The sequence below is a fragment of the Phallusia mammillata genome, chromosome 6 (genome assembly GCF_965637545.1).
Source record: "Phallusia mammillata chromosome 6, kaPhaMamm4.hap1.1, whole genome shotgun sequence".
Classification (NCBI taxonomy): Eukaryota; Metazoa; Chordata; class Ascidiacea; order Phlebobranchia; family Ascidiidae; genus Phallusia; species Phallusia mammillata.
In genome coordinates this window covers 9,412,898-9,426,972 of record NC_137257.1, presented here as the reverse complement: position 1 = coordinate 9,426,972, position 14,075 = coordinate 9,412,898, and the positions used below count along the sequence as shown (strand labels likewise).

The 14,075-nt window shown below is 34.5% G+C and overlaps 3 protein-coding genes across 5 annotated transcripts; 2 read left to right on the top strand and 1 right to left on the bottom strand.

Moving 5' to 3' along the window:
- Positions 1–450: 450 nt before the first annotated feature.
- LOC145233909 (sorting nexin-12-like) lies at positions 451–4,949 on the top strand. Its single transcript, XM_080098678.1, has 4 exons — positions 451–684; positions 2,017–2,112; positions 2,376–2,500; positions 3,865–4,949. The coding sequence occupies exons 1-4, from the start codon at positions 520–522 to the stop codon at positions 3,968–3,970; spliced, it is 492 nt and encodes a 163-aa protein (XP_079954804.1). The 5' UTR covers positions 451–519; the 3' UTR covers positions 3,971–4,949.
- Positions 4,950–5,679: 730 nt separating this feature from the next.
- LOC145233395 (protein DGCR6-like) lies at positions 5,680–13,956 on the bottom strand. The gene is made up of 6 exons (XM_080098120.1): positions 13,739–13,956; positions 13,401–13,483; positions 12,847–12,924; positions 8,442–8,563; positions 6,468–6,587; positions 5,680–5,942 (listed from the first exon to the last, which is right to left on the bottom strand). Exons 1-6 carry the CDS (start codon positions 13,855–13,857, stop codon positions 5,886–5,888), a joined length of 579 nt encoding a protein of 192 aa, XP_079954246.1. The 5' UTR covers positions 13,858–13,956; the 3' UTR covers positions 5,680–5,885.
- On the top strand, positions 9,005–12,849 carry LOC145233394 (uncharacterized). 3 transcript variants are annotated; one of them, XM_080098118.1, is made up of 7 exons: positions 9,005–9,499; positions 9,574–9,609; positions 10,046–10,223; positions 10,670–10,858; positions 11,140–11,300; positions 11,378–11,544; positions 11,792–12,849. In XM_080098118.1, exons 2-7 carry the CDS (start codon positions 9,581–9,583, stop codon positions 12,535–12,537), a joined length of 1,470 nt encoding a protein of 489 aa, XP_079954244.1. In that variant the 5' UTR covers positions 9,005–9,499; positions 9,574–9,580; the 3' UTR covers positions 12,538–12,849. The 3 variants fall into 3 exon arrangements, with proteins under 3 accessions (XP_079954244.1, XP_079954245.1, XP_079954243.1); XM_080098119.1 differs by lacking the exon at positions 9,574–9,609 and having other exon boundaries at positions 9,011–9,499; XM_080098117.1 differs by lacking the exon at positions 9,005–9,499 and having other exon boundaries at positions 9,548–9,609.
- Positions 13,957–14,075: the final 119 nt, after the last annotated feature.

Here is a 14,075-nt window from a genome sequence, read left to right as displayed (position 1 = left end):
AATTATACATTTATTAATGCATATTATTGCAACATGTTCCTGTTAAAAAATATCAAGCCCGTTTATGAATGGATTATCAATGTAAATTTATAGGACACGAAAGCGAGCGCATAGGAATACAAATTAGCGAGCACAAACGAAAATCAAGAAAGCTGACAAACAAACGGTAAATTACATCCGACAATCGGAATTCCTTATGCATTATGACGTCACAATCAAGCAATCAACCCGCAGCCGCTCAAGCGGAATAGCAGATTTGGCAAAACATAATGTTTAATGGGGTAACGTAGCATAATTTTGCGGAATGATGAATTAACCGAACGTTTGGAAAGGTCACATTAAGTGATTGCATGCGAAGTTATGTTGTAGCATGTATACATTACATGAAGTGTTTTTGCATTTGGGCATATATTGTTGAGATTAACTTTTTTTTATTGTTTCTTGCAGAAACTTGTAAAAGTCAAACACTCTGATAATTTTAGGGCCATATATCTTGTAAGGTTTTAATTGTAACTTACCATGGCGACTGATGATTTAACGACGCGGCGATTGGATGCCCCAAGACAAGATCTTTCGGACGCTTACAGTTTGCCTGCTAACTTTCTTGAAATTGAAGTTTGCAATCCTGAAAATCATGGTGTAGGATGGAAAAAGAAGTACACCGACTATGAAGTCAAACTTAAGGTATTTCTGATTTGCAAGTCAAGATAGTAGTGTTTGCCATTATCTTTTAACAATTTAACATCATCTTAATTCTTAAGCGTATGGTCGCCTGTTGTAGAGTTGAACGTTTGTAGCAACCAAGTCTTTGCTTGGGCAAAACAGGTGACACTAAAACGCATCGTGGAGACCGGTAAATATCGGGTAAATTGCTGACGGTTAGTGCTATTAGGGTTGGGTTGAGGTTTTATAATAGTATATGAATCTAAAAATGTCCCTGCCTAAAACTTATTCAGCTATTTTCTGACATTCGGCAAAAGTGCTATTGCAGGACGTCTCAGACGCGCAATGTTCCAACCACAAAATCCTCGGTCGCGGAATGTATCGGGCGGAATTTTTTGTAATGATTTTCTATTATAAAACCTCACCTCAACCTTAATAGTACTAACCGTCAGCAATTTAACTCGATATTCAGCGGTTTTCATGACGTCCCACCGTCTCCCGCGGCATCCTGCAATATTCAGCATTTTAGTTTCACCCGGTAAAACCTAAAGGGATTCTGCATAGGGTTGATTTCTTATTCATATATATGAGGAATGAAAAGAATAATTTAAATTGGTTTTGTGATTCAACAGTGCCATAAATTGTGGACTGCTGTAATTTTTGCAATCGTTTTAAGATTTAAACCATACAAATAATAAACCTCTTCTAAAAACTGTTCAATTGATACAATGGCCAGTTTCATGCATTTACAATCTATTCCAGTTACATTAAAAAAGAAAATTTTCCAATCTGCCCTGAAATATACAATGCACTTAAAAATAGTAGGCAAATACTTTTTCTTGGGTGTCTCCTACTAAAAACCCATTTAAGATTCTACATTGTTTGTGTGTGTTAAGTACAAATAATTGACTTCAAAAGGCGTTTTACAGTTCCATTTCTTCCATTGCAGAATTCATTTTTATTTTTGCATGTTATAATCGGGTGTTATTTATATAACTTTCATATGTTCTAAGTTATTCCAATGAACATATAATGTAGTTTGCTGTAAGTCATGCAAAGGGCTCTAGCCAGTGGTGGAATTCAATTTTTTGTCAGGTGATTCTATCACAAAAGTCATAATTTGCCGGTTCTGTTACAAAAAGTCCATTGACAGTAAACAGTAATGATAACCAGTTCGCTGATCTCATAAAATTTCGTGAGACGGTTCTATAGAACCGGTGCAAACCGGCTGAATCCCACCACTGGCTCTAGCTCAAACACATTGCAAGATAACCTCATACTGCATTAGTCTTTTGTACAATTAAGAAGTTGCACAAAATGTAATATTAAAGTGTTAATAAATTTTTGTTTCAGACAAATTTGCCTGTTTTCAAACACAAAGAAAAATCAGTGCGACGAAGATATAGTGACTTTAAATGGTTAGGGGCTGAATTAGAAAGAGATAGTAAGGTAACTTAACATAAAGAAATTGATTTTTAATGTAAAGAAATCCATTTTAGGCATTGAATCTTTCAAAGTGCTGTTCCTTGTTTGTTTAATAAGAGCACACCAGCTTTAAAAACTAATATTCTTCAATAATTTGGTTTAAATCCAACCTAAGACACATGTTGTATGTATGTAATAATGTGCATTTTTGCTTCTTAGCTTAAAGCATTGTTTCAATACAATTGCACTAAAAGGGTTTATTTTTTTATTTTATCACTAAATTGCAGATTGTAGTGCCTGCTTTGCCTCCTCAAGGATTGTCATTACAGCTTCCATTCAGATCTGACGAAGGCCTTTTTGCTGAAGAATTTATTGAAGAGAGAAGGAAGGGTTTGGAAGTTTTCATAAATAAGTAAGTATGATTAACTACATAAGATTAAGTATTTTTTGCATATTTTGACAAAAAAAAACGCTTTAGAGCAAAAAATGCTTGAAATATTTTCTTTCGTGTGTTTGTTATGAGCTTAATCAACAAATACGTGTACAGCAAAAATAATCGCTGTTAGTTAAGCCGTTACTTAATTTGTATTTGTAGTTGGCAAAAAATCTGGCAATATAGGTGGAAAAAATATTATTCAGGGCAACTACAATCAGGCAAGCTGCACTAAGCGTTACACATTTAGGAGATGTGACATGATACCCACTAAGGAAATCTATAAAACATACATACATGGCTGTTGCACTAAAATAGACACCTGTCTTGTTAAGTCCTACGTTCTAATTAAACAAGCTTGCCCATTTACATCCAGGCAAAAATTATGTAGGAGGATATATTTAAAATCACAAATGTGTTTGACCTTTTTATGCAGTGGTGACCTGGTAAACTGCATAAATCATCAAATGAATTGCAATTTAAAATCCATAACAATAGTTACACAATAAAACATTTTAACCACCAAAACTGCATGACTGCTGAGTCAACAGTGTACATGAAGGGATGTGATATTACTCACAAAAATAGAAAACAAGTTACAAATGCTGTTTAAAACAGTTGCAACTTTTCTCAATCTTCACAAATATCTGCTTTGAAATACTGTTGCTTTGAAGACAAATTTTATTCTGTACTGTGTAGCGTAATTCTGTGGATAAATAAATGTTTTCATATCATAAGCCACCCCTTAGTGAAATAGTTTTTTTGCCATATTGAGGTGTTGTCTATAAACGTATTTGTGTTTTCTAATATGGATAAATCAATAGTTGATTGCTTCTCTCTTTTGACATAATACGCAATAAACCATTTTTTTCATTTTCCCCTTCATACCGCAAAGTAGACAAATAATGCCAAACTAAAAAAATTTAAAAGATTGAAATTTTGTACTGAGTATTAGAGCCGAGTACTCGGTACCGAGCATCGCTGTTTTTGATGCTCGGTGCTCAGCCGAGCAGTTGCATAAACTGACCCGAGCATTAAATTTGCATATTCATGCGCTGCTAACACACATAACTAGTGTTCGAAAGGGTATCTATAAACAAAAACGAATGATTTTTTCATATGTATTAGATGGTAGAAAAACGCGTACTTCATGGGATGTACAGCTTAATAAACCGCTGTTGACGTAAGAGACCTTGTAGAGCTAAAACTAACATAAAATGGGGAATTTTTGTGACGTCATAATGCACCAAGCATGCTCGGCTTTAACGTGAGATGCTCGGTGCTATCCAAACAGAACATTTTCAGTTTTGGCACATCCCTACTGAGTATATTTGTTATTTAAGGGTTGCTGGGCATCCACTTGCACAGAACGAAAGATGTCTGCATATGTTTCTCCAAGATGAAGAAATTGACAAAACATATGTTCCTGGCAAAGTACGCAATACTTAAGTGCAAGGGCAGGACGCTTGTACTTATGCCTTGAAAGATTAGTGGCAATAACAGTGTTCAGTACATATCCAATATTTTCATGCCCCAAATCACACCCTTTTGTTATTGTCATTGATTCAGAACTTGTTATTGCTTGATTTGCTAAAAATTACCTACAGAATCGTATACTCCGTGATTAAGAAAGTATTAATGTGATCCTGGCCACCTTTTGACTTTGGCAATAATGCTAAAATTATATTAAGTCTTCTTAAATTTTATTTCAATTGGTATGTTTTTTTAAGCAATCTGTGCTAATATTAAAGGAGAAAAATCAAATAAACAGCTATTGTGCCACTTACTGAACTAAATTCTTGGCACTTTTTAAAAACCAAGTCTTCTAGACTTATGTGAACCATATCTTTGCCCTCGAAAAGACGCGACAAAACTATTAACTTATGCAAAATATTGCCAAAGCTCACAGAGCTTGGTCATCTGACTCATCTGAATAGCCATTTCTACACAAGTTCGTTAATGGGAATATGTTTTTATCAAATATAGATGGTCACCAACATATAGTTTATAAAATGTCACAGCATTTAAAGTGTATGACAGGAATATTAGCTACCCATTTTTGTTGCAGATAAACCAGTCACTTAAATTTTATCTGTTTCAGTTGATGTATATAAAAGCTAACCAACTGCAAGTTTTTGCTGTTTACTTTGTGTGTGTATGTTCATGTGTTGCAGACACCATCTCAAAATTATATATTGAGCAATCTATTTCAGTGTACTTCCAGAAATTGACACATATATGTCACTTTACAGCTCAATTTAAAGTATATCGGATTTTTTGCATTTATTTCATGATCTATGGGTGATGAACTTGATCTTTGTTGACCTGTATTTGTGCAACATGACTGATTTGTATCTCATGTTATTGTTGATGTGCAGCAGTTAATTGTAATCTTCATTGTTGATGAATACATAAGTATTTTCTGGAATGTTGTGTACTTTGTAAAAGAAACAGCAGCTGAAAATATATTCAGATGCCAGGTGCAGAAGAAAAAGTATTTGTGTCAGTTTAATTCTAGTTTTGCACCAGGTTAAATGTTTTTTGGGGCAATGCTTAGTTTCAATGTTGTAAGGTCCCGTATCTTGTCACACAGTCCCCAATGCAGAGAATTTACTGGTCGTTGTTCCCCTGGTTGTCATACTTCTCTCTCTGTCATACTTCGATTACAAATATTGCTCTCAGATCAAGCTATTTTGTTAAAGGTAGGTAACTTTGCATGTGCAAAACAGTTTCATGTGTTGAACACCAAGTTAAACAAGGTTAAACAAAAACCTATTTTACAAATAAAACAAAATATACAATTATCATAACAGCATACGACTTTCAAGCTTTCCAGTGCTGTTTATAAACCATGCTGGCAGGAAAATATCTCCAAATTAAGAATTAATATTTTAGTGAACTAAACGTCTATAACCACCTGCTTTAGTTTAAGCTATTAGGCATGAAGTCGTCTGTGGGATATTTAAAATGATTTTATTCAGCACTTTAACAAAAGCATTCTAGGTCTTTATCTAACATTGAGTGCAATATGTTGCTAATGGGCAGATTTGGCTTAACATGACAGAAAACATGCAGGCTTTGAGTATCTGCATAACTGGTGTAGTTTTCAGAATAAATTGTTATTTTAAACCCAATGAAATCCAAAAAAATTTTAACACTTTTTTAAGGTCAATCTAAAATTTTATTTCCAACATCAAGGCAAACAACAAAGAATAATAATAAAAAATTCTGATCATTATCAGTCTCTGTGACAAGAACAGACCACCAAAATTTCCCTTGGATCAAAATTCCACTCTTTTTTGATCCATTCCCGCTGCATTTTGCATGTTCTGTTAACTGCTGCATCTTCAGATGTTATTGTTAGTTACTGTGCAGCCAAATCTTTAATGAGTTGCAAAATCACCATTTGAAGTTTGATCTCCTAAATTGTAGAGGTAAAAACACATTTAATTGGCAAATTTTTCCCGAAAAATTAACAAATAAAATTAAAACTAGATAATTATATACACCGGATCAGTGGTTTCGCTTTACAGAGCATGTACCACTTAGAAGAAATTTAAATTCTTAGGGACAGTTCAGAATTTTTTTTATTAATTCCATGTTTTTAGGAAGCTTGTTTAAACAAAAAAAATTCTCTGCTTCATTAGCTGAATTGGCAGAAGGCACATTTTGACATTACAGGGTCATGAGTCAGAAGGTTTCTTTTGTCAGCAATTGTTACTTGTCAATTTTACCAATATTATTTTAAAAAGTACCAATAAAGAGTAGAGAAGAATATGGATAATCCCATAATGTTTAATTGCATAGGGATCCTAAATCACAAACATAGTCATTACTTTTTTCAAAATCACCTGGTTAGTTGCCTAAAAAGCTTGGCAAAGATTGCATTATTTAAACATGAAACCTAATTCAAGGATGAAGAGGTATGCTAACTAGGGTTACTGACTTTTGGGTCACTGGTTATAAAGAATCCAGTAACTCCAGCACTTTGTAAGGTTGCTTGCTGTCCTGTGACTCTTTGATCAAGCTCCTTCTGAAGTTTCATGTCCATTTGATGAAGCTCCTCCTTGCAATAGCCAAAATAATAATATTCACCCAAGTATTTAAACTTCTCGCTACATATGCTATGTCTTATATTGGTGTACAGAAAGCAGGTATAGGATGTTGTATACCAGTGTTTCTCAACCGCTGATCAATAAACTGGCTAGGTTAAAAAGTGTGTTCAAGAATAGACTTAAGATCTTTCGCAGCACTGTGATGTAATATAAAACAATTGTTGTCAAAGCATGTTTAAATTTTGCTTCAGTGTTACAGAAATGCCAGAATTTTAGGCACTGATTCCATAAAATCAGGTTGAGAAGCACTTTTTCACACAAACAGAAACAAATTACACAAATAAGAATTGTTTAACACAAACAAATTGAGCTCATAAACCAGTGTTTCTGAAACAGTGCACCCTGAAAGTTAACAAGATGCACCCAAAGATAAAAAATACCCTCAAGTCAGGGGTGCAAAAATGCGGTCGCACGGTAGCGCCGCGCGACCAATAAACTTGCGTGCGCGACCGCAGTTTGTAGTCACAATTAAAGGTGGTCTATATTTTTGTAATTAATTCTCAGAAATATTCTCAGAATAATAATAAAGCAATGATGAAGTGGCACAATTAGCGGAAAAATAGAGAGTAGGCAACTCTAACAATATTGTTTTCGCGAAAAACACGCTTGAGTCAAGCCGCGACCGAATTTCGTTAGTCGCATATTTTAGGCACTATTGCGATGCTACGGTAACTGTGTAAAATGGGCAATCATAAATTGACATGACGTGACTGTCATCAGTTGAAGTAGTGATTTACGCACACGTTTTTACAACCTAAAAAGAACATTTACTTTTCACTATCATAATAAGCATTCTTACACATTGGGCGCGAATGTGATGCTAATCGTCGTGGGTATGGTGCAAACGCACACGTTTCTCAAAAAGAATTTGCAACGCATATGCACGTTTGCTGTTCGTATCTGAGAACATATGAGACAGCCGAAAGACCGATTTGCCAAATCAGCAATTTTATCGACGATTTGTCAGGCGTCGGGTTAAAAACTGGATATCGGGCAAACCCCAATTCCAAATCCTATGCCAATAGACTATGCCGTGATGTTACCGAAGCACGGTGCTCCACAACCTGCCGCCGTATACGTACTCGGAGACGAATTAGTGCGGCCGCGAAACTGTATGTGGAAGTATATGTGTTGGCGGTAATGCGTTGATTTAAACTTAATTTTAGGCTATAAAACTGGTATAAATAGATTTTTCGGGGTTACTTTTTGTACGCTATTGTGAGCAAACAATGCCAAATGTCAGGCAACAAACAACTTAACAATTTAGATAGTGGCGTCATTAACAATTGAAACAAGTCATTAAAGCTGTTCAGTTCAATCTATGGATTAGGCATAAACTTTTTGAAAAAAAAAAAAATCTTTGGATTAGACATAAATTTCTTTAAATCACTAGATTATAAACAATTTGAGACATTTGGTGGCCGTTTGTAAAATAGGAACCTGCGATACGGCTATTAGTAGCGAAATGGTTGTAAAAGACACATACACAAAAACGTATGTGCTAGTAAAATTGTTTGCGCGCTACCAGATTCCGAAAAAATTTTGCACCCCTGCCTTAATGCATGATTTTCCCACATTACTATCAATAGCGCACCTCCAAAATTTTGTTTATTGTATGTGTGAGCCTTGGGGTAAAAAAATTGGCAAACACTGTGAACGACAAACATTATTTTGTAACTGTTGTAGGTTTCAGCTATTAGTTACATATAGCAACGGGTTTACAAATTGATCAACTGCCATAATCGATTACCAGCTGTTACTTAAACGGAACACAGGAAGCAATACATTAGGTCACATTAACTTACTTTCAGACGCTTGTCAAGGGTTTGCTTTTCCTTTTCCTGTCTTGATTTAATTAAAGCAGCGTTGTGGGATCTTGCTGTTTGTGTTTCTTCTTGATGTTTAATTTTCATTTCCTGCTTCAAACCTGTGCAATGTCAAAAAAGTAATCGGTCAAATGGGTTAGGTATTGCAACAAATTCTCAACTGCAAAAACATTTTCGTGTGTAAGGAATCATTTGGCATTCTTTCACATGGTGGTTTAAAAAAATAAAATATATATTCCAGTTTCCAAAAGAAATGATTTATGCTTTGTACCGGATTTTTATCGAACAGTGCAAATATTCAATTTAAAACTGGTATGCATTTCATTCATACATTTTACGCTTCAAGTCAAAACAAACCACTAAAAAGCTAAGTGTGTTAAATTTGCACAAAAATATCTAAGGCAATGTGCCACAGTTGGAAAGATTCGACTTGTTTTTACATTTCAAAACAAGAAACAAAATAGAATAGAAAGGCATTAACAAGATTGGATGACAAAATTGGTAATAATCTTGTTGTATTGCTGACTAATATGTGTCAGTTTAATTCTTCTGGGAAAGAAAAAAATAACAATTGATTTGTGAGCATAAAAGGCACAGACCTGCCACAAATACACACATGCGTATATCGTGTCGTGAGTTTAATATACATCCTGTTGTGTAGCTGCGTCATTGAGCAACACTCCTAAGACCGGGAAGGGAACACGAGGTCAATCACCGATTTATCAATTTTAAAACTGACCCCTTTGACAAACGTACAGTTTTCGTCTACGATATTCCTTTATTAGGATGTCTTAAGGGTATTCAGATATGTAGACTGAGTCACGTCATGCGCAAATTCCATGAATTGCGAGCTGTCCTGTACCTCAACCCATTCTTCTACCTCACTTGCACTGCGTCAGAGCATGGGACTAAGCATTGTTTGGGAACGAGGGTTTTACGTGGAATTTAAACCCTTCACTCCAGGAAGTCTCTGGATAAAAAAGAATGAAAGCAAAGCGAAGTCAGCAGAACTTCTTATGGTCCCACTGGGACTGAAGGTAATTTGATAGAGAAAGAAATTTTTAGTAGGTGGTGGATATATTTGACTACTTAAGAATAAAATGCATTTTAGAAATGGAATGCTGCCAATTGTCAGCATAACAAATGGGTAAGTTGAATGAAATTGTTTGATTAAAGAAGCAATTCAATATTTGTACAACAGAATAAATGTAAACTATAACACCATTACATCAAGAAGCTATTTTTTTTATTATACGTACAGTGATTACAACAAGCAAATGAATAGAAAAGTATGTTTTTTACAAAACAAATGTATCAAGTTACAGTTAATTTAAAGCATTAATGTTTAATAACATTTTATTTATTTTAAAATACAATAGTCTTGGTTGCATGTTTTGTTTGTTCTTTGGAATATTTTAAATATATTCATTCTACTGTGACTACAACATGTCTTAAACATGTTTACAAAGCACCTATAGGTGGGTGGTACCATCCAGATACAGAAGCTATTGTCTAGTAAAACTAATAGATCATAAAAGTGCATCACAGTTCGGTTAACTTTAGTGTTTATTGATCTTGTGTAGACACCAAGAAGGATTTTCTGAGAGATGTCCAGGTGGGTGTCGTGAGGGCTGGGACAGAACACAGCCATGGTCAGATTGTATGTATCCGTTTTACCCAGCTGATAAGCCAGAGTGCTACCGGAGTTTAAAATGGAGATCAATGCCATGCAAAAACAGAGCAGATCAGTGTTTCAGAATGGTAAGAATGTTGTTTGACATTGCCTTTTTGCTTAAGTTTTTCAGATTTTTTTTTATTTTTTGGGGGTACTACATTTATGGTCCAAAGTCAAATTTTTTGTCAGTCAGTTCTATCACAAAAGTCATATTTTCAGCCGGTTCTGTTGCAAAAAGTCATATTTCCATTGACAGTAACCAGTAATGCTAACCGGTTCGCTGATCTCATAAAATTTTGCGAGATGGTTCTATACAACGTTGCGAACCAGCTGAATCCCACCACTGTCCAAAGTTATCAATATCACAAACAATTTAATACCAAAAACTTTATTTTTAAACAACTTGGCAAATTTAGAGAACTTTCTTTTCAAAACAGTCCAATATTACTTTAAAAGATGTCTTTTATTATTAATAATTTATGGTCATAATTATTCTGCTTTTAAGCGTAATGTCAAAAACATTTTTTATCAGGAATGGAAAACATGTCTGCACAAATCGTCATGTTATGGCCATTGGTCATCGTGGTCAACACTAACAAGAAATTGCACAGACCTTTGTGAGGGAGTAAAAACACGCATCAGGTTTTGTTTTCTAAATGGAAATGTTGCAACTGGTTCATGCATGGGCGGTGGTTTTAACAACAACCAAACAGATCTGCAGGTGAGATAAAAACATCTTAACATACAAACAAAACCCTATATTTCTATTTTTTTTATTTTGGCAAAAAATAATATTTTGGAAATTTAATATATTTTTCTGTTATTGACACAAAAATTTTTCTGTCATTGTAAATTTTTAAATTGTTAATAAAATAAAAAATTAATTATGAGGTAAAAAAAGAGTTCAGCATACTAAAACATAGATTATGTCATTATTTTATGTACTGTTTGAAAAAAAAGGTTGCCATAATCATAATCTAAGTTCATGCATATTATCAACAGCAATGTTCACAAAGAGACTGTGTTGAAGGCAGAAATGGTGGAGAATTTCCAGTAGACCAAGAAGATAGATCTCCCTGGCCTTACACATTTTATGTCACTGTGGTATTAACAGCTCTCATTGTACTGTTTTTGATTGGTCTTTTTGTGGCCAAACGCAAAAGGTATGAGACTATTGCAAATTATCTTTATATTTTTAAATTTGTTATTAATTAAACAATCATGATTTTTTTACATCAAGGCTTTTTAGAAAAGAAGAAAATCAACATGAGCATTCTACATCATTTCGTTTTGATGGACAACCTGTGCAAACACACCCAACTAATGGATCACCTAATATGCCAATCAACAGTCCTACAACAGTATCACCTTTGGTACCAGTTAATGTGTATCAATCAGTGGAATCAGGTACCTAAACAGTTAGTATTTTGAATGTGTAGAGTACAGTGTACAAGCAAATTTTCTCAGTATTTGTTTTTAAAACACAGACAATTGGATATATTTTTTTTAAAGATCTTCAACTATTTTATTGGGCACGTAATTTAATAGTTTAAATTGAGTAAAAAACTATTTCCAACTTGCTCCCACAAACAATTGTTTAAAGTTGCCATGTGAAAGTTAAAATGGTTTCCTTTTTAAGGCCCCTTTTTTACAGAGACCACATCCAGTCAACAAAACTTGTTTGATGGTCATCAGCACCAGCCAAGGTTTCAACAGAAAAGTATGGTTTCCCTACGAAAGTTGCCAAGTCTCCCAAGGTCCAAGAGAAACAATGCCAGACATAGAAGCACACTCAAAAAGATGTCAAGACCGAGGATAAGCAGTTCCTATGCACAGCCAGTTGACGCAAAACAAAGTTGGTCTACAACCCCATTGCCTTCAACTAGCTCCATTGAAGAAGAGATAGAACCCCCATATACAAGAATGAAGTCATTTTCGGCACCAAAAACTGAAACCAAAATAGCAGTCGCCAGGGCTAACACTTTTGGAGCAATCCACGCTAGTGATACTAAGGTGACAAAACAATTTCAAACAAGGAGACAGCCCGCTAACAACTGGAAAAGTATTAGACCTGGAAATGCTGCTGGAAAAATTTCGTCCAGAAGGTATAGCAGCAAGAAGTCTAAAGCAACCGCTTCTGGAAAGAGCATAAATCGACGGATTATGAAATCCAACCAGCTGTACAAATCCAGTAGTGTAGTAAAGCCAAGTCCACCTCCCAAGTATAAAGTAGGCAGCAAAAAGCCAATAAACACAGATTATTTGGAGCCACTGCCATGTAAATGCACAACCAAGTGTGATAAACAAAAAGAAATCATTCATTCCTATGAATGTGTTGATCTACCTAAAGCACAAAACAACAATGTAGAAGTTGACTGCTATGTTTCTATCAGCAATTAGCATAAAAAATCAACCAAATTAAAAATAAAACTTTTGGGTTCAATTTTCCTATTATTATGGGTTGAAAGTTGAAACAGAGAAAAATATAACACCATGTGCACATAATGACTGCCATGTTTACCACTGTATTTTTTTATGCATTATAAAAAAAAAATGAAAAAGCTACATGACTTTGGCATATATATATTTTTTAGTTTATTAGGTAGATTCTCTCCTGTTGCAATTGCAGTTTTTCAAAATGAATTAAGTATGTATGATGCAAACTGACCAACCTTTGTTGTCACTGCACACCAGTACTTTTATTCCTACCTTTATGATCCACCAGCATTTTCTGTCTTTGATTGTACAAATTTTTTTCAGTCAAGTGTTGGATCTCCTGTAGATCATCTGTTAAATATTTTATTCTTGAACCATGTGAACAACTCTCTTTTGTCATTTAATTCAAGTTTAGTAAGGACACATGGACAGGCAAGTGAAAAACAAACAAATATTTACAGTACAAATAAACCCAATGAAGAACAGTGACAATGACAAAACACTATATGGAAGTATAACCAGTGGTGGGATTCAGCCGGGTCGTACCGGTTCTATAGAACCATCCCACAAAACTTTATGAGATCAGCGCAACCGGTTAGCAATACTCGTTACAGTAAATGGAAATATGACTTTTAGTAACAGAACCGGCTGAAAAACATGACTTTTGTGATAGAACCGATTGACAAAAAATTTGAATCCCACCACTGAGAATAACCACTTGATAATTCACATAAATACAGCTGACTTTACATGTTGCTTGAACCAAAAGTAAGTAACAATTTTATACTTTTATTTTGAAAACTCTTTCAGCCAATTCCATGACTTACTAACAATCGTGAATATAGCTTGGTCCAATAAGCAGCATGCAATGTCTGACAGAAGTGTGTGTGAAAGTCGTTGCTGCATTTTACTACAAAGAAACAAGTACAAAAAAATTAAGTGTGTTACTCAGCAGTCAGCACAGTAAAACAGCATTGCACTTGTATGGCATCAGCAATGTTTAGTAATCACAATCATTTTGTTTACTGCTTACATTAACAGTGCTGGATTTTATTTAAAATAAAACATTTTACAATATATATACCTTCTTTTACAAAATACAAAAAACTCAACTCAATTTGTAAGTTCTGTATTTTATTTAATCTTGCAGTTTACACCGTCTTACCTTGGAAGTTGTTTAACAAGGTTTTGCAGTTTTGATAAAAGTTCATATTGTCGTAATTGTTGCTCATCTCCAGAAGATTCAATGTCTTGTGACTGGTAAGGGACATAGCCTTGTTCCATATCCTCTGTAATCAGTAATCTATCGTCACACAACAATTATCAAACCTCACAAACGATTTGGAAAGAGAACATAAAAGCCCCTACAAAAGTAAAAATATAAATAAACACAATTCATATGTATAGTTTAACCTAACTCCTAATTTTAACTTGTGTTGTTACATTTTTTTTGCAACGCAAAAGACACAAACATCTTAAGAAAACAAAACATTCCCTGTTGG

Coding starts and splice junctions, on each gene's coding strand:
- LOC145233395 (XM_080098120.1), bottom strand. CDS start 13,857: ATGGAACAAGGCTATGTCCCTTACCAGTCACAAGACATTGAATCTTCT. Junction 8,564..12,846: donor AATGCTGGTGGATCATAAAG/GTAGGAATAAAA, acceptor GACATTGCACAG/GTTTGAAGCAGGAAATGAAA. Junction 5,943..6,467: donor TTATAACCAGTGACCCAAAA/GTCAGTAACCCT, acceptor TCTACAATTTAG/GAGATCAAACTTCAAATGGT.
- LOC145233394 (XM_080098117.1), top strand. CDS start 9,563: ATGCATTTTAGAAATGGAATGCTGCCAATTGTCAGCATAACAAATGG. Junction 9,610..10,045: donor ATTGTCAGCATAACAAATGG/GTAAGTTGAATG, acceptor GATCTTGTGTAG/ACACCAAGAAGGATTTTCTG. Junction 10,859..11,139: donor ACAACCAAACAGATCTGCAG/GTGAGATAAAAA, acceptor TATTATCAACAG/CAATGTTCACAAAGAGACTG.
- LOC145233909 (XM_080098678.1), top strand. CDS start 520: ATGGCGACTGATGATTTAACGACGCGGCGATTGGATGCCCCAAGACAA. Junction 685..2,016: donor ACTATGAAGTCAAACTTAAG/GTATTTCTGATT, acceptor TTTTTGTTTCAG/ACAAATTTGCCTGTTTTCAA. Junction 2,501..3,864: donor TTGGAAGTTTTCATAAATAA/GTAAGTATGATT, acceptor TTGTTATTTAAG/GGTTGCTGGGCATCCACTTG.